The 27,999-nt window shown below is 40.9% G+C and overlaps 1 protein-coding gene across 3 annotated transcripts; it reads right to left on the bottom strand.

The window, feature by feature from the left end:
• Positions 1-4: 4 nt before the first annotated feature.
• Positions 5-27,796, bottom strand: col5a3b (collagen, type V, alpha 3b). 3 transcript variants are annotated; one of them, XM_051107384.1, is made up of 65 exons: positions 27,409-27,796; positions 20,955-21,125; positions 20,217-20,430; positions 19,459-19,621; positions 18,366-18,488; positions 16,640-16,753; positions 16,240-16,353; positions 16,069-16,161; positions 15,921-15,983; positions 15,763-15,837; positions 15,108-15,191; positions 14,921-14,977; positions 14,378-14,431; positions 14,008-14,061; positions 13,863-13,916; positions 13,683-13,736; positions 13,498-13,551; positions 13,349-13,393; positions 13,181-13,234; positions 13,006-13,050; positions 12,872-12,925; positions 12,541-12,585; positions 12,355-12,408; positions 12,238-12,282; positions 12,096-12,149; positions 11,956-12,000; positions 10,413-10,466; positions 10,205-10,312; positions 10,000-10,053; positions 9,869-9,922; positions 9,732-9,776; positions 9,592-9,645; positions 9,384-9,428; positions 9,173-9,226; positions 9,037-9,090; positions 8,704-8,757; positions 8,493-8,600; positions 8,298-8,387; positions 8,148-8,201; positions 7,843-7,950; positions 7,652-7,759; positions 7,415-7,468; positions 7,288-7,341; positions 7,103-7,210; positions 6,940-6,993; positions 6,798-6,851; positions 6,570-6,623; positions 6,439-6,492; positions 6,232-6,339; positions 6,099-6,152; positions 5,964-6,017; positions 5,753-5,806; positions 5,594-5,647; positions 5,218-5,325; positions 4,894-4,947; positions 4,764-4,817; positions 4,585-4,692; positions 4,460-4,513; positions 4,313-4,348; positions 4,138-4,191; positions 3,775-4,045; positions 3,509-3,621; positions 3,226-3,294; positions 2,912-3,145; positions 5-769 (listed from the first exon to the last, which is right to left on the bottom strand). In XM_051107384.1, exons 1-65 carry the CDS (start codon positions 27,497-27,499, stop codon positions 623-625), a joined length of 5,175 nt encoding a protein of 1,724 aa, XP_050963341.1. In that variant the 5' UTR covers positions 27,500-27,796; the 3' UTR covers positions 5-622. The 3 variants fall into 3 exon arrangements, with proteins under 3 accessions (XP_050963341.1, XP_050963349.1, XP_050963357.1); XM_051107392.1 differs by having other exon boundaries at positions 20,955-21,122; XM_051107400.1 differs by lacking the exon at positions 2,912-3,145.
• Between the last annotated feature and the right edge of the window lie 203 nt (positions 27,797-27,999).

Here is a 27,999-nt window from a genome sequence, read left to right as displayed (position 1 = left end):
CATCACTGAGAATAATCAGATTTTTGAGGTGTAAATGTGTTTAACTGGCATGAAAATAATTTTTGCCATAAAATATGGCCTGAATGTGTTTTCATGTCTTGAGTCACACAGGCTGAACCATTCACCAAAATGTTGATCTGATCTGTGTGAATCAGTGTAAATTACGTGTCCTAAACCGGGTGATATTATTAAGTAATAATTTTATTTAAAAATCTCTCCTCTCAAACAGTACTTATCAAAACCACAGTCAGAGAATCTCCATCCATATTAAACACTACAAACAAACCGGTCGACATCCCGACCCGCTGGATGGAGCTGCTGAGATGTCTTTAACATAGAGCTCATGTAAACAAGTTAAAATACGGCCTCATGTAGCACCAAGATTAAGAAACAATTATACAAACAAATACAAAAATACATCAACATCTTTCAAACAATAATACAAAATAAATGTGAATCTCTGTGAGGTCTGATCTCTGTAAACAGCCGAACACAAGAGCGTCTGGATGTGTGTAATCATGTCACATGATCACCCTTCAAGCGCAACTTCCTGTTATTAGACAAACGCAAGCACCTGAAGGACTGATGTATAAATATATACACTGTCAAAGTCTTTTCTCGACTAGCCGTTGAAGCAAACCTTCCCCACGCTGAAACCAAACTTCTGTTTCGAGCTCCCGAAATCCGTCACGGCCACATCCACGAGGGGCAGAACGTCCGACTGCGGAGAGTCCACCTCCAGAACGGTCCGCTCCTGCCCCGAACGCGACTGCAGGCACAGAGAAAACACACGACACCACGCTGTGAACATCACATGACAGAACAAATCAGGAGTCTTTTTGCAGAGATCTCACAAGAGGTCATGGAAACCTTTCCAGTGCAAGTTAAATATGAATAATTAATAGTTAGACATTACATATAATTTGGTGGTAAAACTAAGTATTGCACGTATCATTGGTCCAAAGATGAGTATATTTATTTGTACAACATTTGCAACTGAGTTTTATTTCACAGTTGGAAGCACCACAAATTAAACTGTGTCATCTGTTGACTACTGAACACACATTTAGAAGTTGATTTTAAAAAAAGTATTAAAAATAAAAAATAAAGCTCTGTAAATACTTGCATTTTTCCCATCAGTCCCATCAGGCAATGAAAATATACACACATTAGTGTCTACATGCTGTCTTGAACACATCTGGGTCAAATATAGGAAATTACTTATATAAGTAATCAGGTGGTCTAGCACAAAGACCACAAGTGTGGTTATGTGGACGGGCAACTGAGTCATTTATGTAAACTTATTCAGGCTTTGCTGAGTCATTTCTTTTACTCAGTTGCTCATAGAAACTGATTTAGGATTTAGTGAGTCATTCATATGTACTGATTCAGGATTTGCTGAGTCATTTATGTGAATTGATTCAGGAGTTACTCATGTGAACCGATTTAAAATTCACTGATTTGTTCTTGTAAATTGACTCAGGATTCACTGACATGTGTCTGTGAACCATTTCAGGATTTGCAGAATTGTTTATGCATAATGATTCAGGATTCAATGAGTCATTTATAAGAACCAATTCAGGATTCACTGAATAATTTCTGTGAACTGACTTGGGATTTGCTTTTATGTGAATTGGTTGTGAACCGATTCAAGATTTGCAGATTTGTTCTTGTAAACTGAATTATAATTCACTTATCATTTATGTGAATCAATTCAGGATTCTCCAAATTGTTTACGTACACTGATGTGTCATTTATATGAACAACTACAGGATTCACTGAATTGTTTATGTGAACTGATCTGCTTTAATGTTAACTAATTCATGATTCACTGTGTTATTCAAGTGAACTGATTCAGGATTTGCAGATTTCTTCTTGTAAAATGATTCATGATTTTTTTTTCTTCTTTTTATTTCAGGATTTGCTGAATTGTTTATGCACACTGATTCAGAATTCACTGAGTTGTTTGTGTGAACTGACTCAGAATTTGTTGAGTCGTTAGTGTGAATTCAGGATTCACATAGTTGTTAATATGAACCAATTCAGGATTTGCTGAATCATTTATATATACCGATTCAAGATTCACTGAGTCGTTCATGTGAACTGATTCATTATTAGCTGAATTGTGTATATGAACTGATTCAGGATTGCCTGAGTCATTTAACTGATTCCACATCACATCGTGAGTCTTTCACATAAATTGATTCCGTATTCACAGAATTAGTCATGTGAACTGATTCAACATTTGCTGATTTATATGAACCAATTCAGGCTTCACTGAATCATTTCTGTGAACCACTGAATCATATCTTGGGATATGTCTTTATGTGAATTGTTCAGGGTGTTCATGTGTACTGATTCAAGATGTGCAGATTTGTTCTTATAAAATGATTTATGATTGACGGAGTCATTTATGTGAAGCAGTTCAGGATTTGCCAAATTGTTTATGTACACTGATTCAGGACTCAATGAGTCATTCATATGAACCAGATTTAGCATTCACTGAATAGTTTGTGTAAACTGATTCAGAATTTGCATTTATGTTAATTGATTCAGGATCTACAGAGTTATGTGCAACCCTTTGTTCTTATAAACCAATTCAAGATTCACTGGTAAACCAATTGTGGATTTGCCAAACTGTTTATGCACAGTTATTCAGGATTTAATGAGTCATTTATATGAACCAATTCAGGATTCACTGATTCAGGATTCACTGAGTTGTTTATGTGACTTGACTCAGAATTTGCTGAGTCATTAGTGTAAATTGATTCAGGATTCACATAGTCATTTATGTGAACCACTGCAGGATTTGCTGAATCATGTACCCTGATTCAAATCTTTATGTGCACTGATTCAGGATTCACTGAGTGGTTCATGTGAACTGAAGGTCTCGACTGAGGTGAGCGTGTACCTGACAGCCGTCGTGCGTGGGCTGGATGTAATGTGCGTTTTGCTGTGTCAGCTCCTCTCCATTGCTGCCTCTGAAGCGCAGGGCATGTCTGTGGCTCAGGGAGGTGCTGTCGAACCAGCCGGCGGAGTTCTGACACACGTATGTGAAGCTCTGGCGAGCCGTGGCACTTAAGAGCTTCAGGAAACCCAGCTGCACAACATGAACGGGGTTTCCATCCACATCCACATATGAAAACTACACAACACAGACAATGAGAGTGTGAATGAGAGCACAGAGGATAAAGATACACAACACACACACACATACACACACACCTGTGAACCTTTCTTAAACTGGCTGAACCATGCTCCTGGTTTCTCCCTGCTCCATGAAGCCATTTTGACCTGTGCACAATAAATGTCATTAACATGTCAGCAGTATGTTATTTCTGATCATATATGGCACAAATAAAAGTTTGGCTAATTCTGAATTTCTTAAACTTTTTGGCCTCTCCCCTTTTCTACAGCAATTGGACAGGTCTTTTTTTAAAACATTAAATTAATTAAAACATTCAAATGTGAATTCACATCTGGGGTTAATGTGATTTGAATCTCTCACCGCTTGTACACTGCTGTGTGGCTGGAGACACGTTTCACCTTCTGCTGTAAAGTTGCAGAACACTTTAAACGCATCTCTATGGCAACCCTGGTTGGGGTCAATCCAGTAAACTCCTGAGGTCAAAGGTCATACAGAGAGAACAAATTCAGAATACACAGGACAATGATGATGATGACACCTCCAGTGGTGTAGACTAAGAAAGAGTAGCAAATGTAGAAATCTCGAAAACATTCTCTAGATCCGGAACAAGTGTGTTGTGTCCGTACCATCGGGATACTCAGGGTGACACATCCACAGCTCTTTGCAGGTGCGGGCAGGACTGTGGTAGGTGCCCAGTGGAGTTCTGAGTCCTTCTACGTCCGTCCTCATGGAGGCCAGAGACGCAAACACCTCCTCCATGTCCTTCTCCTCCCCCTGAGCCTCCTCGTCCTGCATCTGTCCATCCTCAATGGCCGTTCCATCCACATCCGAATGTCTCCTCCTCTTCCCTCGGCCATCCAGCGCTGGAGGAGCCACCATTCCTACCGCAGGAAGACCCTGGATAGAGATGGAGAGATGTTTAGTTGCATCACTTGTTCAGTTACCGCTCCTTCTGCCATTTGTTATCATACAGGTGACTGGAGACTCACCGGTGGACCAGGAGGTCCAGCAGGACCAGGATCTCCTCTGGGTCCAATAGGGCCCTTATATAAACCACATAATTCATAACAGATTACACAAGTTATTCAGTATCTACTAACTCATCTTAAATGGTCAGCAGATTATTACAAAATCCAATAAAAATGAAAAGCAGTGGGTTTTTACCTGGTTTCCTTTAGATCCTTTATGTCCCATGGATCCCTGAAACACAGTGTTACAGACTGAAGCTGTGAGACCAGAACAAGCCCAAACAGATCCAGACAACCATGACGAGTTTGTTGTTTGTGAAGATTAAAGTGTCATGAGACTCACAGACAGTCCTGGTGGTCCCGGTGGTCCGGTGAGTCCTGGAGGTCCAACTGGACCCTGTCAGCAGAAACATTTAAATCACCTTCTTAAGTGTGTGTGTGAATGTGTGTATATATATGTGTGTTCACCTCATCTCCTTTGGCTCCTTGCAGCCCCTGGTTTCCCGGCAGTCCTCGATCGCCTTTCTCTCCAAACTCACCCGGCGGCCCAATCAAACCGATCAAACCGCCATGACCCTGACACACACATACAGAAATAATGAAGTCATGAGTATTTACTGTGTGTGTATGTGTGTGTGGTGACATACCTTCTCTCCTTTCTTGCCCGGATCTCCCTTCAGTCCTGCCAGTCCAGCGGGACCCTGCACACGTATAATGAGATTGTCAGTCTGATGTCATATTAAAGATCAGTGCAAGAGGAGTGTTATTGAGACTTACCATCGGCCCCGGGGGTCCTGTTTGACCTGGCGGTCCATTCAGCCCTTGTTCTCCCTACAGCAGAGACAGAATGTGACGTTCACCTTTATTATATCAACATTGACAGGTATCTAAGAGGAGACCTCAGCTCCAGGCCAGCAGGGGGCTTCAGCCAGACAATTCCTACTTGAACCTGTGACCAAGTCCGACTCTCTAACCATTAGACCACGACTGCCCCCAAAGTTGTTTCCGCCCGGAGTCAAGGGCTCTTGTTCCTTTGCTCATTATTTTGTCCGTGGGTTTGAGCAGAGAAAAAGCATCAATAATAAGAAGAACAGAGCTCACCGCTGGTCCAGGGATTCCGGGAAGTCCCTGAGGTCCTGCTTTCCCTGGGTTCCCCTGACCGCCCACTGGCCCCAGCTTTCCCATGATGCCTTCGTAACCCGGAGCTCCCTGAACACAACGGATTAGAAGGACATCATGAGGTCAGCTAGTTCTCTAAAACATCTTAAATCTCATTCAGGAGTTTGCTGGAACTGAACATTTGTTCCAATGTTGCTGCGGTCACGTCACGACAGAATTACCAAAACTACTGACTGGTTCCCAAGATGCTTAATGACTGCCCGATAAGACCAATGAGATCTCACTGTGGGAGGCACTTATCCAATGTGAAAGAAAATGAATGAAGACTTTGCGATTTATCGTCCACTGATTGTCTCACCTTGTCTCCTTTCAGCCCTGGCCGCCCCTCTTTTCCAGGAGGACCTAAGTGACCCTAAACACAAACCCAGAGACACAAAAGCAGGTAGAAGCTCCACACGTACACAAAGAAAGTTGAATTGCATAGTACTTAACCTGATTCTTACAAACACACACTCACCCTGCGTCCTGGTCTTCCTGGTGGTCCTGGTTCTCCAGAGGGTCCTGGAGGGCCCTAATCACCAGAGTCGAAACATGATGAGAGATCACTATGTACCACTACACACGCCATAACACTATAACTGCCCTACACAGATTCAGAGGCATTGGGAGCTCTGTATAGAAGAAGAGCATGAGCTTACATAAATGTCATAAGCATAAAACATACTCACCGCTTTGCCTGGGTCGCCATTATCTCCTTTAGATCCAGGACTCCCATCGATCCCCTTAGAGAACAGATGAGATCTTTCACCATCAGAACATCAACTAACAAAACGTCTTTGACCGACATCAGTGAAGATACTCACGTTAATACCTGGCTCTCCAGGAGCGCCCATATCTCCAGGAAAACCAATAGGACCCTGTAGAGCGACAAAGACAGAGGATACATCAGCTACCGCAGTGACTGATCACACTGAGGTCACACACACACATACTGACCGCGTTCCCCTTTGCTCCATCTTCTCCAGATGCTCCTCTGGCTCCTGGTGAACCTGCAGCTCCAGGTGGTCCTGTGTCTCCTTTCTCACCCTGCTCACCTTTCTCACCCTGAAAACACACACACACAGAGGTTTTATAGGGTGGTGTGGTAAAAAAAGAAAAGATGTGTGTCACACAGGGTGCTCAGAAAGGGAGAGATGGACTCACTGCGCTGCCAGAAACACCAACAGGTCCAGGATCACCAGACTCACCATCTTCACCCTGTAAGTCACAATGAGATATAACATAATGCATGTGTTTCATCAAATCATGTGATCATCAGCAGGAACATGACGTACCTTCTCACCGACTCCACCAGGCTGACCACGTACTCCAGGACGACCAGGAGGACCCTGAAACACACAAAGTGCGCCTGCGTCAGGATTCCCAAACCTTTTCCATCAGCTGAACCCCTCTGAACTTAGGTGAATATTTCAATTATGTAACAACACATTCACACCTTGGTTCTCTAATGTTGGTTAATGGCCACATGACATGCAGGTTAACAGATAAAATATTTCATGTACCTGTCCACCAGAGGGTCCCTGAGCTCCTCTAGGCCCAAACTGACCAGGAGGACCCTTGAAATGCACAAACACACACAGTGAATTACATAACATAGATATAAATAAGCATGATCATGAATGACAGATGAACTGACAAGCTTACCAGTAGACCAGAATTCCCACTCTCCCCTTTTTCTCCAGGAGGACCAGGCATCCCCTACACACACACACACACACACACGTATCTGTATTACATGACGGGCCTCTGTCACACTAACAGCTACATCTACAGCTCTTGATTTCTCATTGAAATAGAGGAGAGGTACCTGGAGCCCTATGGGGCCCCTGGAGCCCTTGAATCCTCTGAGGCCCTCGTCTCCCTTCTGTCCATACATGCCCTGTTGTCCTGGAGGACCGGGCTCACCATCCACACCCTGAAACACACAAACACACTTCATCACACACACTCTCTGAACACAGATGAAGATGTTGTTTTTTCTCAAAAACTCACCGGTGCTCCTGGCTGCCCTTCTGGTCCCTGAGTGCCGGCTGGACCTGGAGGCCCCTAAGAGCAGATTTTAGTCATTAGTAACAATGTGACATATGAATGTGATGTGTGTTTTATTTCAGTCACTTACTGATTCTCCTTTGTCTCCTTTGCTGCCTTTCTGCCCTGGAGCCCCTGTTTCCCCCTAACACACACACACACAGGACTTTAATTATCAAGCAATAAGTGGTTATTAGTGGTTATTAGCACTTCTGTGTGGTTGCCAGGGTGTTCTCGGTTGTTTTTAGTTGTTGTTCAGGACAAAAAGTTGATTATAGTGTACAAACATCATCACTACTAATCACAGATGAACATATGCCCTTATCACCTTATCTCCATCCTCTCCTGGGGGTCCTGGAGGACCAGCAGCCCCTGGTAATCCCACGGGCCCCTGCTCACCATCCTGTCCTGCGGGTCCGATCAGACCTTTATCTCCCTGAACACACAAACACATAGTTACACACACACTTGTCATTCACTGGTCATTTATTTATCTTCACATGTGGGGGCGTGTCTTACTGGCTCTCCCTTCTCTCCCATTGGTCCAGGCCCACCGATGGTTCCAGGTCGGCCAGGCTGACCAATGGCACCAGCCAGTCCAGGGGGGCCTCGTTCACCTGTGGGCCCCTTGGAAGAAACACATATATTTGTGAAATAATATGTTTTTGATTGTATAATACTATTGTATAATACAATAATACTTTTGATTGTGAAAAATCATGACAAGAACTTATCTAGGTCATAATTTTACCTCAAACATAACACAATATGAAACTATATATGCTTAATGTGCTTTTGTGATATTAGTGGAAGAGATTACGTACAGAAAGTCCAGGGGGCCCGATTGGCCCCACCCCTCCCTTTAATCCAACTGGCCCCTACACAAGAGAAAACAGGTCACATGACAACACTGGCCAATCATAATCACCGGCAACAATCATAAATCAGCATCAGTATAGTATTCTCTATGTTACCATGGCACCCGGTGCTCCACGACTTCCACGGAAACCTTTCAGACCTGCTGGGCCGCTCTTTCCCGAAGTACCTGGACCTCCAGGGTCACCCTGATGACCAAACACACACATATTATATGTTGGGGTTAGGGTTATCATAAGGAGAGAAGTTACAAGTGGAGAGAGCGTTATGATTGATGCCAATGATTTTCTCACCTTTGCACCCTCCTTCCCAGCAGCTCCAGGTAAACCTTGCTCTCCAGCAGGTCCTGCGGTGCCCGGGTGTCCTCTCTCACCCATCGGTCCAGTTTCTCCAGTATTACCCTGCAACAAAATCATCACCAGTCAGAACAACACCTGTGGCCTTTAGCTTAACCTAAAGAGGTGCAAGACACTGGATCTACCCAGTCTGACACGATGAACCCACCTGCGGCCCAACGACACCAGTTGGTCCTGGAGGACCCGTCTTGCCTTGGAAACCCTGTTAGGAGTCAAACCATCAAACACCAGATAAACAGCAGACCAACAAAACACTCCACAACATAAAATCACAAAGCCTGAATACTCAGCAAACAAAGCAAACACAAACAAATAAAGACCACATATATGTGTGAATATTTATGGTACATTTACATGAATATTTTAGGGCATTGCTGATTTTTGCACAGCATTTAGTATTAAAGGGTTAAATCATTCAACATTACAACCACGTTCTATAGTTTCTATAAGCCTACAAGTTTTTAGATGTTCCCAGACTCACCGGCTCCCCCCGCTGGCCTGGATGACCAGGCAGGCCGTCTTTTCCAGCAGGCCCCTGCACACAGTGTTGAGAATGACACCAGAACGCACTCATACGTGTTGTCTTATTATTTGAGGTGAAGATGAGGGCTACTCACGTTGGGTCCCTTGGGGCCCACCTCACCTACACGTCCCTGAGGCCCTTGTGGACCCTGCAGTACATGAACATATGCTTTAATCACAATAACTAACAATATAAAATCACATGATCAAATATTTATAACTCTAACAATATTGTGTTATTTTCCAAATTTGTTTTCATATATTGAATGTAAACATTTGATTGTATGTGGTGTGATTCTCTCTTACTCTCTCTCCTGTGGGCCCTGGAGGGCCATCATGTCCTGAAGACCCCTACAGCAGAGACAGTTTGACCCTTTACAGTCATTGTAACAATACAAACACAGTCCATAGGAACAGACTCATAATCAAAGTAAATAAGTTCAGCGCTGCTGATGTAATACAGAAACTAAGTGTTTGTTTCTGTGTGTGTTGAAGAGCTGATATGACGTCTGACCTTTTCTCCTGATTTCCCAGTAGGTCCTCTCGCACCCCTGCCTCCTCTCGCACCCTGACAACACACACACACACATTAATGATGTTGGATGTGACTCATGTGGGATGCTGACAATCATCAGTGTGGACAGAAACACTCACATTGGGTCCCCTCTGACCGGCGACCCCTGCTGGACCTGGTGGACCCTGAGAAACACATTATGCTCACATGAGTCTATATTTACATACTTATATGTTTAAGTGTATCACATCATGTTTTAAATCATGTTTTCAGTGACCTTCTTCCCCTTTTCTCCTGGAACGCCGACAGGACCCGGAAACCCATCAGCACCCTGAGAAGAAACCACCAGTTATTCTCCCGTACAACTGAAACATTCATCCATTAATCATCTGTTTGTGTTCCTCTAACCTTCAGACCCTGACGTCCTGGATAACCTGGTAAACCTGGAACACCCAGTTTTCCCTAAAACGAGAGAGACAGGAGGGATAAAATCATAAGGAAGAGACAGAAATGATGGAGGGAAAGAGGAAAATGTGTGTGCAGAAAGGGTGTTTGATATGGAGTGATCTTTTCTACTGATTATTACTAATGAAGTTGTAGCAGACTATTTTACCTTTTCTCCAGCGATGCCTGCGGGTCCAGGTTCACCCAAGGGGCCACTCTGTCCTTTGGGGCCCTCAGGTCCGTCCTCACCACGCATTCCTGGAGCACCCGAGTCTCCCTGACAGACACAGTTGAGGCAACAGCATGTTTTAGTGTCTGTGGGTGAGTTTGTGTGTTTTATTAGTGTGTTTGTGTTGTGTGTGTCTGCATCTCATTACAGTGTCTCCTTTTGCTCCCATTTCTCCTTTCGCTCCTGGGAAACCATCTTCACCCTGAACACAACACCCCATATACATAACAATTAATCAGTGTGATGAAAGTTCCTCACAACACAAGCATGTGTTCACTGCAATGTGCTCCACTAACCTCTGAAAAAGACAACTGATCACATCTAGACATGTGATGATTTTATGACGTCTCAAAATGTCTGCAATTGTTATATTTAAGAGATGCTGTCTGATACCTGGGCATGTGATGATCTCACAATGTTTGAGATATCAGAAAATGTGCCTGTGATTAGGCATGTTATGTTATCTGGACATGTTATCTGCAGATGCACTAACGTTGGGTTTCATGATGCCTGAAAATGTGATATCTGACGACTGTTGGAGATATTAAGATGTCTAATGATGTTTGGAAATGTGATATCTGAAGATCTGATGGTGTCTGAGGATTTCTCATACTGTTTGGAAATCTAATGTTATGATATATGAACGTGATGATAGTTGAGGATGTCACATTATCTCACAATGTCTGGACATGTGATATATGAAAATCTGCTGGAGTCTGGGTAAGTTATGACATCTGTGCATGTGTTGTTTGTTGGAGATGTGGTGATGTTGGTGACGTTGTGATGTCTCACGATGTCTGGAAATATGATAACTGACGTTGTTATAATATCTTGACATGTTATAATGTTAGAGATGTTATGATGTCTCACAATATTTGGATATGGGATGTGCTAAAGTCTGACGATCTTATGATATCTGGATATGTCATGATTCTTGGAGATGTGATTATGCTGGAGATGTTATCATATCTCACAGTGTCTGGAGATAGAGGTGGTATTTGAAGATGTTCTAGTCTTTGAGGATGTTATGATATTTGGTGATATGATATGTGGTGATCGTTGGAGATATTATGATGTCGCATGATCTTTAGAGATGTGATATCTGAAGATCTGATGGTGTCTGATGATGTTATGATATCTGGACATGTCGACTGTTGGAGCTGTTGTGATTTCTCACACTTTGGAAATCTAATGTTATGATATCTGAACGTGATTATGGTCACAATGTCTGGAAATGTGATATATGAAGACGTGCTGGAGTCTGGGTAGGTTATATTATCTTTACAGGTGTTGATTGGAAATGTGGTGATGTTATGATGTCGCACAATGTCTGGAAATATGATAACTGACAATGTTATGATATCTGAAGATATGCTGAAGGTTGGGGGATGTTATGATATTTGATGTGATGATTCTTTGAGATGTGATGATGTTGCAGAAATTATGTCTCACTATATCTAGAGACAGGATATAAGAGGACGTGTTGAGGTCTGACAATGTTATGATATCTGGATATGTCATGATTCTTGGAGATGTTATTATGTTGGAGATGTTATGATGTCTCACAATGTCTATAGATGGAGATGGTATTTGAAGATGTGTTAGTCTTTGAGAATGTAGTGAGATCTGGGCATGTGGTGACTGTTGGAGATGTGATGACTTTAGACTGAAATTGGTTGAGAAGATCTCACCTTCTCTCCTTTACTGCCCTTCAGTCCTCTGAGCCCATCAGCGCCCTAAAACACATGTACAGTCAATAAACACACACACACACACACACACACACACACACACACACACACACTAATGTTTGATAGAGAGAGATCAGTACTTTGACTCCTCTGGGTCCAGGATATCCCACAGGCCCCTGAACACCTGCTGCACCCTTCAGGAAGCACACACAGTAAAAATCAGTGACGTGAACACATGGGCACTAATAAGATGACACCATACACTCATTTACGCAATCTCACCAGCAGGCCTTTCTCTCCAGGCGGCCCCTCTCGTCCTGGATGACCCTGTGTGCAGTGGCATCATTAGGAACAGCAGGGGGCAGCACAGATCAACAACATCATGCGTTCAACACTCACCGGTGGGCCGTCGACGCCAGGTAAGCCCTTCATTCCCTTCTTCCCCTGAGGACCCTGAGACAGAGAAAGACACCTGTTAACGTCAAGGAACCTGTCACCTGTCAAGGATCTGTTCATCTGCCATATTTTCAGTAAGCTTGTCCCCAAAACCTATTATGTAATTTATAGTAATAAAGAGAGCGGCACCTTTTCCCCTGGTAATCCAATTGCTCCCTGAGGTCCCGGAAAACCCTGCAGAACAGAACACATGAGCTGGTTGTAAGAGGGCTTCAACAACTTGGGATGCCAAAAAACAGGGCTAAACGGTTAGCAAAGTATTGTGCTTTGTCTGCTATTATAGGCAGCCGTCATATATGGCGGAGACATTGTTATTTATATCCATAACATGGTAACATGCTTAATATTGTGAAGATCTGTTGTATGCTACTGGTCCATGATTTTGTGCATTTGCAATATTTATGTTCCTGTAAATTATTTTATTTAAGTGGATTCAAATAAATTGTTCAAATGTGCGTACCTGGAATCCTGGGTTCCCCTGCTGTCCTGGAGCTCCAGGTTCTCCTGGTGACCCCTGTGTGAAGACGAGAAGAGTGTATGATGCTGACCCACAGCTTCAGTGTCTTTAAGACATCTCAGATCAGCAGTACCTACCATGTTTCCCTTTGAACCCTGAACTCCATCAACCCCACGAATACCCTGGCAAACACACACATGATGATCCATATGATGCTTTGATGTGACCTCCTGTAGTCTGACGAGGTCAGTCACATAATGTGAACATAATAATGAGACCCAAACACACCGCATGAGGGGTTTATACACTCACCTGCTGTCCTGGAGGACCAGGAAGACCTCTCTGACCCGTCAACCCTGCTAGACCCTAACACACACGCACCCAGATCACATGTTAACACACAATCAGTCCCTGACAGACACATCAGTGCATCAATGAAAATGATGAGCAATACTTCACACTACAGGAGTGAACACATACAGGCTCTCCTGGCTGACCTCTCGGCCCCGGCTGACCGTCTGAACCCTGAGAAACCAACAAACATTCACTGTGACCCTGATCAAAAACAGACAGACAAACAGGCCTATAGATAGAAGTTACAGAGGAATATGGAAGAAATGTTCACTGACTTTTTCTCCAGGGACTCCTGGAGGACCGACTGGTCCCTTCTTCCCTGGATCTCCCTGCACACACACACACACACACACACACACACACACACACACACACACAGACACACAGAGATGAATGTGTTTGCCCCTCATGAACATTCATTCACACTGAGGTTAATGAGTGTTGATGGAGAGTGTTTTACCCGGTGACCCTTGTTTCCAGGCAGACCTGGTAACCCATCAAACCCTCTGTCACCCTGATAACAGCACACAGAGAGACAGAAATCATCTCAGAGAGACAGAAATCTCATTTGTGGTGGACTAGAAATTCATGTTCTAATCAGAGCATTTTGCAAGACTTCAGCAGAGAAACATTCTCTTACTTTAGTTCCAGTCTCTCCTGGTTCACCTCTGGCTCCGTCGATCCCACCACGACCCTGAACACACACACACACACACACACACACAGGTGTGTTTCAGGTGTTCATGCAGGTGTCTGATGGTGTTTGTTGTGTTGATGATACTCACCCTTTTGCCTGGTTTACCATTGAGTCCCGGAGCCCCCGGCAGCCCACGAGGACCCTAAAGACAGACAATAATAATCAGAAATGTTTGTTGAGCAGCAAATCAGCATATCAGAATAATTACTGAAGGATCATGTGACACTCAAGACTGGAGTAATGATGCTGAAAATTCAGCTTTAATCACAGAAATAAATTACATTTTAACAGATATTCACATAGAAAACAGCTGTTTGAAGTTAGAATAATATTTTACAATATTACTGTATCTTTGATTAAATAAAAGCAGCCCTGGTGAGCAAAAGAGACTTCTTTCAATAACATGACTGGTATTGTATATGTATAGGAGGTGATCAGTTGGGTGTCTCCTCTCGTACCGGTGGTCCTGTGAATCCATGATCGCCTTTCAGACCCCGCGGTCCTGGAGATCCCTGAAAAACACAATCACAAACACACATTTACAAACACTCATGCTTCTTCACTCAGGAAGTCACTTAAAACAAAAAAAACACACAAAACTGAAAGTGAACTCTTAATATAATGATTTGAGCTCGGTCTGCTGTTCCTCTGTTGATTTGGTCACAATTTTTGTTCATTTGTTTCTGTAACTATCCAGATGAAGCTAAAGCTAAATGCAGCTCTTCCTCTAGTGACTCACTGAATAATACAGAGCACAAACACACAGGAGCACTAGAGGGCGCCACACACTGAACCATAGACTTCCACTGTTTTCAGATACAGTGAGTTCTAAACACTGAAAGCCTTACACACACACTAACCCTAGCACTAAACCTTCTGCATTTTTATAATGTTTTGTCTGGTTTATGTCACTTCTAGGTACAAATTTGTCCCCAAAATACACAAACATTTTTTCATTGTAATGTTTAAATAATAGGGTCTTCTTGTTCAGACATACTCACCAGCGGTCCTGGACGTCCCGTCAGTCCTAACGGTCCCGGTGGGCCTTTCAGAGAGAGCTGAGACACAAACATCAGGACTGAGAGTGTGGTCATTAATGGACTGTGTGTCTGATATGCTAAAATCCTGATTTCATGTCCCTAAAATCATCTTGAGGACAGTGAGAGTAGAGTTAGAGTAGAGTCTGACCTTGGTGTGCTGTAAGATGGCTTGAGCTTGAGCTTCTTGAGCCGATATGACGGGACCCAGACGAGCGTCACCGCCAGACTGAAACTAACACACACACACACACACACACATCATCTGCCTCAGTCCTGGTTCATTTAATTACTATAAACATCAGTCATTGACTGCCATGTGTTCATTAAAACACAATCAATAAACATACACTACTGTTCAAAAATATGAGGTCTGTAAGACTGTTTAATGTTTTTGAAAGAAGTGTCTTCTGCTCACCAAGGCTGCATTTATTTGATCAAAAATACAGTAAAAATTGTGAAATATTATTACAATCTAAAACAACTGTTTTCTATGTGAATATCTGTTAAAATGTAATTTATTTCTGTGATCAAAGCTGAATTTTCAGCATCATTTGTCACATGATCATTCAGAAATCATTCTAATATGCTGATTTGCTGCTCAACAAACATTACATCTTCTGTAACATTATAAATGTCTTTATTGTCACTTTTGATCAATTTATTGCTTCCTTGATGAATAAACGTATTAATTTCTTTCAAAAACAGTTCTTGCTGACCCAAAACTTTTGAACAGTCAACAAACATCACAACAAACATCTCTGTAAGTATATGTATATTTTGACTGATAGGTTGTTGATACACACTGGTAGCATCAGTAGATTGCCTGGAGGTCCAGGTATCCCATCAGCCCCTGCAAGTCCTTGTCGGCCCTCGGGTCCCTAATGACAGAGAGACAGACGAGTGTGTAATATCCATCATGAGCCTGACAATCATGACAAGTGTGTGTGTGTGTGTGTCTCACCGGGTCTCCTGGATCTCCAATCGGTCCTGGGGGTCCCATAGGGCCGTGTTCACCTGGCGGCCCCTGCGTGAAACAACCGAAACACACCGTCTGTCTCTGACACACACATAAAACCATAGCGAATCACAGTGATTTCATGACAGTTCACCTCAGGACCAGGCAGGCCCGGTGGTCCCACAATCAGCGTTCCCTCTCCCAGCACCGCCGGCTCGCCCTTCTGTCCCTTCTCCGGACCGAGAACCTGAATGAAGAGGACAGACACATGAGACACACGTGAAGAAGACGCACAGACAGAGACAGACGGCTGAGACAGACAGACCTGACCGCTGAAGAACTGCTCCTCTCTCTCTGCCGGACGGTACTCATAGTCCTCATACTCAGTGTACTCCTTAAAATACTCCGTCTCGTTCTCAACGTCCTCGTACTCCACTATCTGACACACACACACACACACACACAGTGTGAGAATAGTTCATGTACAGATACTGTCAAAACTTTACATAAGGATACAGACAAATAATATTTTTTATTTAAATCAACAAGAAAAGATTTAGACATTTTTTAAATCTACATGAATTATAATAGAGTAACCAGTATTATCAATACCTAATAAATGGAACTGAGCAACAGTACAAGCATTTAGTTTTAACAAGCCTCAAGTACAAATTCCTGCAAATAACACTTAAGTATAGTAGTGAAGTATTATTACTCAAACTCACCTCATACTCGGTCACATTTTCTCCTGCAGTGGACACAGACAGGTCGCTGTAGAGGTCATTGTAAAGGTCATCGTCAAACTCCTCTTCGATTGGCTTCCTTGGTGGCTTCTTGACCTGCGTCACCATGACAACAGACACCATAGAAGCTTATCTTCCATTCGTTTTCCCCTCAGGGATTTTAAAAATGCTTCACTAATGAGTTTTAATCCATGAACCAAACCAACAAACTACGAGGAGAATCGCAACATTACAAACTCTGACTGGAAGCAAAAAGTATGTAAGGACTCACTTTAACTTTTCAAAAAAGATTAGTTATTTGTCATGTCAAAATATTGTGTGGTGCGACCGTCCGGCCATAACTGTTGTTTTGGAAACGTCTTTGAAATGACCCTAAATTTATTCTGAATAATTTTCTGCACTATTTGGCATGATTTCAAAAGTGTTTTGTAATCCTGTTTACAATTGCAAAGCATTTGTATTTATTTTCCATCATAATATAGAAACAAACTTTGTCCGATAATTTCCATTTTATGAAATATCATGTCAATACACACCAAGTTCAAGTCCACTGACTTTAATCTACTCTCCTGTCTGGTTTGTTTGTCAGACAAAATGGTGTATTTGGTGTTATGATCGCTCAGACTGCCTGTTAATTAAACTCCCAGCGAAGGGTCAGAAATAACTGGGGCTAAAGAAATGACTGCAGTTAATGCCATGTGCTGCACTTTTCACACTTCTCTTTAAATTGATTTTTAATGATATAAGACATCATTTGCGTCATTTGGAGCAACCACACATCATGCGGTGCGACCAATAATAGGAATAACTGTATTCAATTAAAAGTAAAATATCTCATTTCTGTGGTTAAAATATGAATCACTGCTACAGCAAGTGAATGGTATTTTTAAAACATTTCTATTAGTTTTATGCAATTTACAGGAAAAAATAATTCTGAACTCCGAAATTATAAAACAAACATAGGAACTCATTATTTACAAAAACTCTAAATAAAAAGTTTCTAAACACTTTAGTTACTGAGAACATCTAAAAAATAAGCATGTTAAGGAAATGAATGAATGAATTATATTAAATTAATAATATAAATCATAGTTGCACCACATGACATTTTTTAAGGTCATGGCCAATTCAACGAAATGAAAAAAAAAAAAAAACACTAAAATTACTTCATTTTAAATTCTAATGTGAATTTATGTGTACACAACATTCTTAATGTTTGAACAATTACAACAGATATTATTATTATTTTTTGTATTTAAAAATTGGCCTGTCAAAAATACTTATACGTCTATGATAGACAGACAGACAGATAAATGAATAGGTGAAGATTTCTGAATTACTGTTGAAATGATGCAGGCAACAAAAGCATAAATCATCAATTAACAACTCACAGCAGGTCTGTCTTTAAAGGTTTGTGAGTTATCATTAAAAATCAATGAGAAAATAAGAATTATTGTGTCATCTGAAAGAGAGACAGTGTTTGTGCAGATGAGTAACGGCTGTAAATCAGACCTACAGCAGCTGCGGGGTGTAATATAAACACTGGCACGAGTCCTTAACAACATGTTTGACACTATACTAGTCACCGAGCCAAAAAACAGACATCAATATTAATGAGAGACGGGCAGCTGTTATATTCATTATTTATGCAGAAATACTAATGTGAATATGAATGAAGTGTGCATTGAAAGGCATGTAAATGAGCTACCTCCACGGGGTCCAGCGATAGGCTGTTGTAGGTGAGGGCGGAGTCACAGTCGGGAATGTGGGTGTGGCAGTAATCGGCAGCAGCTCTGGGGTCTGGAGCGATTAACAGCTGCTGGATCTCACCCTGAAACACACACCAACACACACAAACATCAACACACACACATACAGTATATACACACACTCCAAACCACCATTCACTCACAATCAGCTGAACAACGACACTAATGATGAGCAGCAGAGGCTCTATAAAACAACAAAGGCCCAAATCAAACTTGAATGCAATTTTTATACCGAATAAACACAGTTCTGTCGTAATTCCTTGACTTTCATGCAGCACAGCTTAAACCCATAACAAAAGCATAATAAACCCATGAGCTTTTAATGGCAGAAAGCTGAAGGAAGCTTTTTCACAGGTGACAACAGCATGTAATAATTTCACCGACATTTTAAACCTATGTTCACAGCTTCATGGGCAATTTTGTACCATATAAAAATCATGTCTAAACACACAGAAATACAATACTGTTCACAGTTTTTTTTTAAAGAAATTGATACTTCTATTCATTAGGGCTGCATTAAATTGATCAAAAGTGACAGTAAAGACATTTATAATGTCACAAAAGATTTATATTTTAAATAAATGCTGTTCTTTTGAACTTTCTATTCATCTGTGAATCTGAATAATAAAATGTACGATGGTTTCACACGAATATTGGGCAGCACAACCGTTTTCAACATTGCTAATAATCATAAATGTTTGTTGAGCAGCAAATCAGCATATCAGAATATTTACTGAAGGATCATGTGACACTGAAGACTGGAGTAATGATGCTGAAAATTCAGCTTTGATCACAGCAATTAATTACATTTTAACATATATTTACATAGAAAACAGCTATTTGAAAATTTAAAAATATTTCACAATTTTACTGTATTTTTGATCAAATAAATGCAGCCTTTAATATTCTTTATTTGTTTCATTCACTGCTCTATATCAAGTCATATCTGCTGTGTCCCAACTCAAGATCACTCAGTGAACTCACTGACTCCATCTGAAATCAGTCCTCTCACACACACACACACACACTCACCTCAAACACTTCTTCATCCAGGAGTCTCGTCCCAAACACCGTCACTCCGTCCGTGCTGACCTTAGGCTCGGGGCCTCTAGGGAGATCAAGGGTCGCCACTTTCTGACAGTCCAGGTACAGCGTGACCTTCTGACCTTCCACGCTGTAGGCCACTCTGTGCCACCTGTAGGGTCAGAGGTCACGGTGAAGATGGATTTGAGTGAGTCTCAGGTCTCCATCCATCAGATGAACATTCAGACCAAAACCAGCAAATGAAGAACACCTGCAGGCTGACTGATGTGCTTCACAGGGTTAATTCAGGCAAAAACGTGACTCGTGCTCCATATGTCAAGTCTTCTGAAGTCACACGATGGTTTGTCAGGAACAGACTCTGACTGATTCAGTCATGATCTGCTCCAATGAACTGAACTTATGAACGAATCAAACGATTCTTTCACTCAGTTCATGAATCAGATGTTGACCCACTCTCATGAACAAGCCAAGGAGTGTTTGATTCAGCTTCAGTGAACTGGAAAAAAATGTGACTTGACTTGGGAGGTTTTCTCTGAAATTTACCATCAGTACAGACGCTGCACCTATTAATTCTCATGTTTCCCACTCATAATTTTGACTTTGTTGCTGTATGTTCAACTCCTAAATACAGTCTTTCCAACAGCTTCTGATTGCACTGATGACAGGTTTGACTCAAACAGCTTCATATATAGTGAGAGGTTAGCGTTTAACTGCAGGTTAACATTCTAACACATAACGTCACTTACTTGCCGTCCGCTAGGTTGACCTTCTTGAAGATGGGGTAGAGGTCAGGGGTCGGCTGGCCGTTGTGGTCCTCATAGAGGAAGACGGGTGAGCGTCCGAGCTCTACGCCCAACTGCTGCACGCCCTCGCTGTCATACACCGACAACAGGAAACACTGAGCGCCGCGCCGCGGTCGAACCGTCACCAACACTGAGAAATCCACCGGGAACTCTGAATCTAAAAGAGGGCAAAAATACAGTAAATACATTAATACTGTGAAATATTATTACAGTTTGAAATATCTGTTTTCTATGTGAATATATGTTAAAATGTAATTGATCGCTGTGATCAAATGTGAATTTTCAGCATCTTCAGTGTCACATGATCCTTCAGAAATCATTCTAATATGCTGATTTGCTGCTCAACAAACATTTCTGATTATGTTGAAAACAGCTGTGCTGCATAACATTTTTGTAGAAACTGTCATAAATTTTATTTTTCAGGATTCACAGATAAATAGAAAGTTCAAAAGAACAGCATTTATTTGAAATAGAAACACTCTGAAACATTATAAATGTCTGTCTTTTCACTTTTGATCAATTTAATGCATCCTTGCTGAATAAAATCATCAATTTATTTGAAAATTTATATTAATTAATTAAAAATATATGACTCCAAACTGTAAAATTATCTGCATCTATGTCTATTAGATGTCTCAGTTTACAGTAAGTGTGTGTGTGTGTGTGTGTGTTGGCACGTACCTGGGAAGAGCTGATTGGTCGGAACACTAACTTGGATTTTCTTCTCAATCTTATAAGCGAGATCCGCCTCCTCTGTGCCCCGCCTACTCGTGCAAAGCCCCGCCTCCAATGACACGCCCTCCATGGAATCTGATAGGTCCAGAGTCTTCAGAACATCGATGTGATTGGCTGCTGGAGACGACACTGTCAGTCACTGTCATGGACAGACCTCACATCTGTCTGTCTGTCACAGTTTATGGGGAACACACTGACGCTGCTGACTGACAGCAGGTGAAAGTTGATTGCGACTGTGTGTGTGTGTGTGCGTGTGTGTGAAGGTATCTTCATGCAGGTCTGAACTGGTCATGTGTCTCTTCACATCAGTCCTGCTGCTTGTGTAATACCTGCATCTGCAGCACACACACACACACACACACACACACACACATTAAAGTTCTCGGCATGATTAGCATGTCTTTAACACACAAGAATCACACACACACATCTCTCATCTGTAAGCTGAAAAACTTAACTCATTTGGAAAGACTTTGACAACAAGGTACAGATCAAAGACACAACAGCAGCTGCAGGGGAGTGTGTGTGTGAGTGTGTGTGAGTGTGTGTGTGTCTGGGAGCCAGATGTGAATGACGACATGAGGGTGAATTAAGAAACGCAGACTTCCAGACATTTTATATTTGTGTTTTTGTGAAAGGCTTCTTTCATGTGTGCACACACACACATAACCCAGTAAACTGCTGATGAACATCCCAACATCACAAACGGATGAAGGACAGGTGTTATTAAAGGTGTCTGCCCCAGCAACACCCCTGACCTTCACCTCTGACCTTTGGCTTTCATTCCTGATTCACTTTCAGTTTTTCTCTGTTCAAGTAGATTCAAAGCAATGCATATTTCACACTTCTGCTCTCATTTGTGCTCTTCACGAACAGAACCTAAACAGCAGATCTTCTAGAACAGTTCAAAACATTGTTCACACCAAAAGTTCATTCAAATGACCACACGAGTACTAGAGTATTTCAAACTGTAAATAGGTTTGGAGTCACACTAGCGATTTCAGAGAAACATTATTAGTGTGAGGTTCCAAACTGAGGCAGTTCTCCTGCATTCATACACTGCGTGTGCACTGGAAACTATATGTAGACACCACTACTATGATCAAGGAAGCAGCTTTACATCTGCAGACGAGTTCAGAATGAACACAGAAACTATAGTTCGCTCACGTTGCAGTGCAGCTGTGGTTCCACTGGACTGAATTTCAGTTGAGCTGTATTGAGTTAAACTCATGTTGCACTGAAATGCACCACACTGAGCTTGATTTGTACTGCAGTGACCCACAGTCATATGATGAGAAGGTCATTACAATCCACTGAACTGCATTTATACTGCAAACAAAAAAACAGTAATGCATTACAATATTACATTACTGCCTAAAAAGTAACTAATTATGTCACTTAGTTACTGTTTATGGAAATGCATTATGTTACTTCTGAGTTACTTAAAGATGTCACAAATCAAACAAACCGTACAGCTGTGCTGCTGTTCTGGATTGCATGAAGAATAAGACACAGGTGAAGAAAGTTCAGCACTTTCTTCTCAATTGACCCTTTGCAAATACCTGCACTTCTTAGTTACTGTTGCTACATCCGACAAACGATGCCGCTCTCACACTGCACATCATGGAGCATTGTGGAGCAAAGAGGAAACTGACAACACACCGACAGACAAGACAGAGCAGGTTACTTATAGTATAAAAAAGACCTCAGCTTTGTCATTCAGTGTTGTCATTTTTTATGAAATTCAAACTATAAATACCGTTTTGTGGCTCTTTAATGTGACAGATCAGTGTATTGCTGTATTAGACACGTGAACCAATCACTTTCTTCTTTAGTTAAAATGTAAAAAAAAACATGAATGGACATCAGAACATATTTTATTTCATCTGCAGAAAGACGTCGATAGACACAATTTTTGAAGTTTAAGTAGGGCTGCACAATTAATCAAATTTATAATCGTGATTACAATTACAGATGCCACAATTATGTAATCGTTCAAAGGCACAATTACAAAAAAAAACCTGACTTCCTACAGGTTATCTTAAGTTTTTTTTCTCATTGTTTTAATTTTTAAATGTTTACTTTTTTATATTTAAAGAAGAAACTATATATAAAAATGTGTCATGCAGTTGCTTCAAACAATGGTATAAAGCTATTCAAATCATCATTCAATGTGAACTGCGATCACACTGGAGTTTCACCGCGGTTCATTTCTGTAAGTCAGTTTTCATCTTTGGGTGAGCTTGACCGGAGAGGTCATGACTCTAATCTACACCAATCCTCAACACTGACCTTCGGAGATCTGGAAGAGGTCAAGAGCTCAGGAAACTGTAAAGGGTTCGGGGTTAAAGGTCAAGGCAGGGATTTACGGATTTAGCCCAGATTGAGAGCACAGACAGTCCGGATTATTTCTTTATCATTCAGCCAAACTTCACCTTGCTAAAACACTCAATCCAGGAGGAAAACGACAAACCACCACCTCACCTGAGAAGACGTCCAGAAGCACATCCTGAGGAATTAGTGAAAACATGCCAAAGCTTGTGCATCACATCAACAGCCGTCTGAAGAATGACATGCTTAACAATGACAATGTGCAGCTGCGTCAGATATGAAACATTAGTTGTACTTGAGAGATACTAGTCCAGTTTCACTTGGAAATTTCCTTAAGCTCTTCAGAAGAACGTCTGCTGTGTGAACTTCTACTTTAAAGGACTTACAAGAACCTAGAAACCAAAACACTGACTGGAACCCACTGAAAGCATCAAGAACTACTCTCCAAAAGAACAGCAACTCCAGAACCCAACACAGACAAACATCATTCTTACTATAAAACAGCTCTTCCATTAAACCATCGAAGCAGCTGCAGCTCAAGACAGAGCATTTCTGATTGTTCAATAATAATCTGGAAGAGTTGGTTGTTCATTATGTGACCCTGGAGCACAAAACCAGTCTGAAGTAGCACGGGTATTTTTGTAGCAATGGCCACCAATACATTGTTTGGGTCAAAATGATTGATTTTTCTTTTATGCCAAAACAACACTAGGATATTAAGTAAATATCATGTTCCATGAAGATATTTTGTTTATTTTCTACCGTAAATATATCAAAACGTCATTTTTGATTAGTAATATGCATTTCTAAGAACTTCATTTGAACAACTTTAAAGGCGATTTTCTCAACTTTTTTTTGCACCCTCAGATTCCAGATTTTCAAATAGATGTTTCTCGCCCAAACATTGTTCAATCCTAATAAACCATACATCAATTATTTATTTTTAGCTTTTAGATGACTGGTTATGACTGGTTTGGTAGTCCAGGGTCACATATGACCAACTATTTTAAAGTCATAGTTCAGCTCAAAATCATTCTGTCATCATTTAATCACCCTCATATTGTTCCAAACCCGTAATACTTCATCTCTTCTGAGGAGCACAAAAGAAGACATTGTGAAGAATGTTAAAGAAACAAACAATATCAGACCCAATTGACTTCCACTGTATGGACAAAAAACACTGAGATATTTCTCAAAACCATTTATTATAAGCAGTCAAATGACTAGAAAAAGTACAAAGTTCTTCAACTACAACATCTGAAGAGATGTCCAAAAAGATCAGCACTGCTCTTGCAAAAACTACAACATCTGGAGACAAAAACCACAAACCAACATTACATGACATTCAGCACAAAACAGTCATGCAGTGCTCATAAAACCCCTCACACTGAACACCGGGTGAGTTAACAGGTCAACACTGACCTGATGAGACTCTTAGAGACCAATGAATTAAACAGCCTGATGACTGATGCCATCTCCATGACCAAACGCTCTTTCAGCTCCCTAAGCAAACAACAAACAGAGCTAATAAACTAATACATCACCTGAAAGCTGAATAAACAGCTTTCCATTGATGTATGGTTTGTTAGATTTTCATATTTTGAATATATGTCTGTCAAAAAAATCTTATCTTTATCTCCATTATTAAAATGCATATTACTAATAAAAATTAAGTGCACTATTTTAAAATATCTTCATGGAACATGATCTTAATTTCCTAGTGATTTTTGGCATAAAACAAATCAATAATTTTGACCCATACAATGTATTTTTGGACCAAATATACCACAGCGAACTGAGCTATCAGTAATTTGAAGTGTCACATCTTATCTTTATCTCCATTATTAAAATATTTCACATAACAGGTGCACTATAAATGAATAGTGCTAATAGATGATCAACTGTGCTAAGAAGTGTCACATTTATCATGTGATTGTGATTGTGACATGGCCTGTGACATCATCACACGGATAAATCTGCTGGTGTTTGCTCAAAACCGGGTTTAACACGGTCACTGTTCCTCTGCCTTCAGACTCAAACATCCAGATCTCCTCAGATTCCTGCTGCATTTGTGCAGCACACGGAGCAGCAGAAAGCGTTTATCCGGCACGCGCTGGAACGCCGGACAGTTTCAGACGTGTTGGGAATGTGTGGAAAAAGCCCTGCACTCTCATTTCTTTCCTGAACGTCTTTGAGTAGATTATTACCCACCTGATGCCCCTGAGTAACTTCAGCTGAGATCTGAACCTACTGTATGTGCTTCTGACGATCGAAACATCACAGTCCTGGTCTCACGCCCTCAGGGTTTATCAAAGCAAATCGCCATCACAGAAATAACACGCTCTCACAGCATTGTGACGCTCAATAATGAAAGCTAAAGATCCATTACTTCACAAAAATACAAAGCAGACCTAAAAGGAGCCAGACAGAGGGACTGTGAATGAGAAACAGCTGCTGGACGAAGATCAGATCCAGAAAACCACCACAGAACAACAGCCAGTCTCTCTAGACCCCTACAGGCTTACCAAAACCACCACAGTCAGACTGAAGAACCTGGAAGCATCATATTATATGAATGAAGTAATCTTTCAGTATTGATGAACTGAATGAATTGTTGGCAACTTGATACGTGTCAATTACGTCTTAATAATTGTACTAATCACTGTTGGGGGTAATGCATTACAAGTAACGTGAGTTACATAATCAGATTACTTTTTTTTCAAGTAACTAGTAAAGTAATGCATTACTTTTTAATTTACAAGAAAATATCTGATTTGCTTTTTCAAATAAGTAACGCCAGTTACTTTTCCCCCCCATTTATTGATTGAAAGCTCTCTTGTCCTTATGTTGAGAGAAATCAGGAGTAAGATGTTACTTCTAGAATAACTGTGAATACACATTCATTTATCTCATTCAAAAAAAATAAAAAAAGAACAGATTCAGTATTCTTCAAAATGAGAAATGCAACTCAGAATATGCAGCAAACCTGCAATAATTAAATATGTTAAAACAAATATCTTTTCTGTATTTAATCACATTTTTTTAACCAGTGTATTTACTGTTGCCCTTTGATGATTCAATTCAACCATACTAATAAGCTAAAAAATTACTCAAGATAAACTAACATTTATTATTATTATCATCGCTGAAGAGTGCTATACTTTCTTCTTTGTGTCCTACGGTACAGACATAAATGTACTTTTCCTCCAGCCTGATGCTTTTGGTGGGAAAGGACTGTTACATTTGACAAAAATACTACTTTTTATATTAAAAACAAACATACAAGCCCTTGCCAGATTTAAATGGTAACACAAAAGTAACTTAACGCATTACTTTCCATAAAAAGTAACTAAGTTACATTATTTGTTACTTTTTTAGGGCGTAACGCAATCTTGTAGCGCATTACTTTTAAAAAGTAGCTTTTCTCAACAATGATACTAAGTAACACTACTTTGTTTTGTAAGTTTGAATTTATTCATTCACTAAATGCAAAATACTTCATTCAGCCAATACATTTGTCAAAACAACAGATATTCATTTAATAACACAATAAGTTAATTTATTGTTTTGATAACTGCAAATAGCTTAGTCTTAAAGGAGACTTCATATGTTAAATGAACTGTGCTGTCTGTCTATCTATAGACCCCAGTCAAAACAAAAAAAAAAAAAAAAAGGTTATTTTATTAGAAACATTTCAGTAACCAAAATGATTTACAGAATCGCCTTCACCTGATGATCGCTTCCAGAACATCGACAGAATATATTAGGGAGTAAACTTATCAATTATCATCTCATTATATATTCACTTATTAGAAATATTTCAGTAAGTTCCGTGATATCGCGAGATGAACACAGACTGCGCCTCTCAAATCACTGACAGAATCTGTTTAGATTGAATAATCCGCTCATTGATCGATCGGATCATCACATCACGCATGATTCGTCACCTTAACGATTTCACTGGTTGTGAATAGACAAACCTTAACTAACCCAAAGACTGAGGACTAAGTTTGATCTCCCCCCAAAAATAATTCCAGAGCGAGCTGAAGAAATGTCGGTGTGAATGTACCTGCTCGTGTCGTGTGCAGCAGCAATAAAACGATCAGCGGCGCGATTCCGGTAATCCGGTGAGTCTTCATCTTCATCTTCATCTTCATCATCGTCGTCTTCAGCCCGTCAGCCGCACCGGACCGCCCGGCGCTCGTGAAGCGTGTGCGCGCGCGTGTGTCGCACCTGGACCTGAAGATCCAGACAAAAAAAAAAAAAAACCCTGGAGGAGATGAAAAATCCTGCAGGAACCTGAGACACAGACAGACTGCTGGAGTTTATCTGCACTGTCTCACCTCAGCCGTCCATATGAGTGTCTGTCTCTCTGTCTCTCTCTCTCGGTTCTGCTCTTGAGGTTTTCAGTTGTTGTTCAGACATCAAACACAAACCCACTGATTCTCTAGCAGCATTTTAACAAGTAACACCTGAACTGTTGATAACTGTAACTCATATATGACAGCGCAGATGCAACTGTTTGCAACATATAAACACTCACCTTCTTTAATACTGGAATCATAGCTTTGTTTGTTAACGCAATATGGCTTTTTGACTATAATTTAATTATTTTTAACTTTTAATCAATATTTTGATCTGCACATTTTTCTGACCTACA

Source organism: Labeo rohita, chromosome 1 (genome assembly GCF_022985175.1).
Source record: "Labeo rohita strain BAU-BD-2019 chromosome 1, IGBB_LRoh.1.0, whole genome shotgun sequence".
NCBI classification, from domain to species: Eukaryota; Metazoa; Chordata; class Actinopteri; order Cypriniformes; family Cyprinidae; genus Labeo; species Labeo rohita.
Note: the sequence above shows the minus strand (reverse complement) of the source record. Positions and strands in the feature narration are given on the sequence as shown.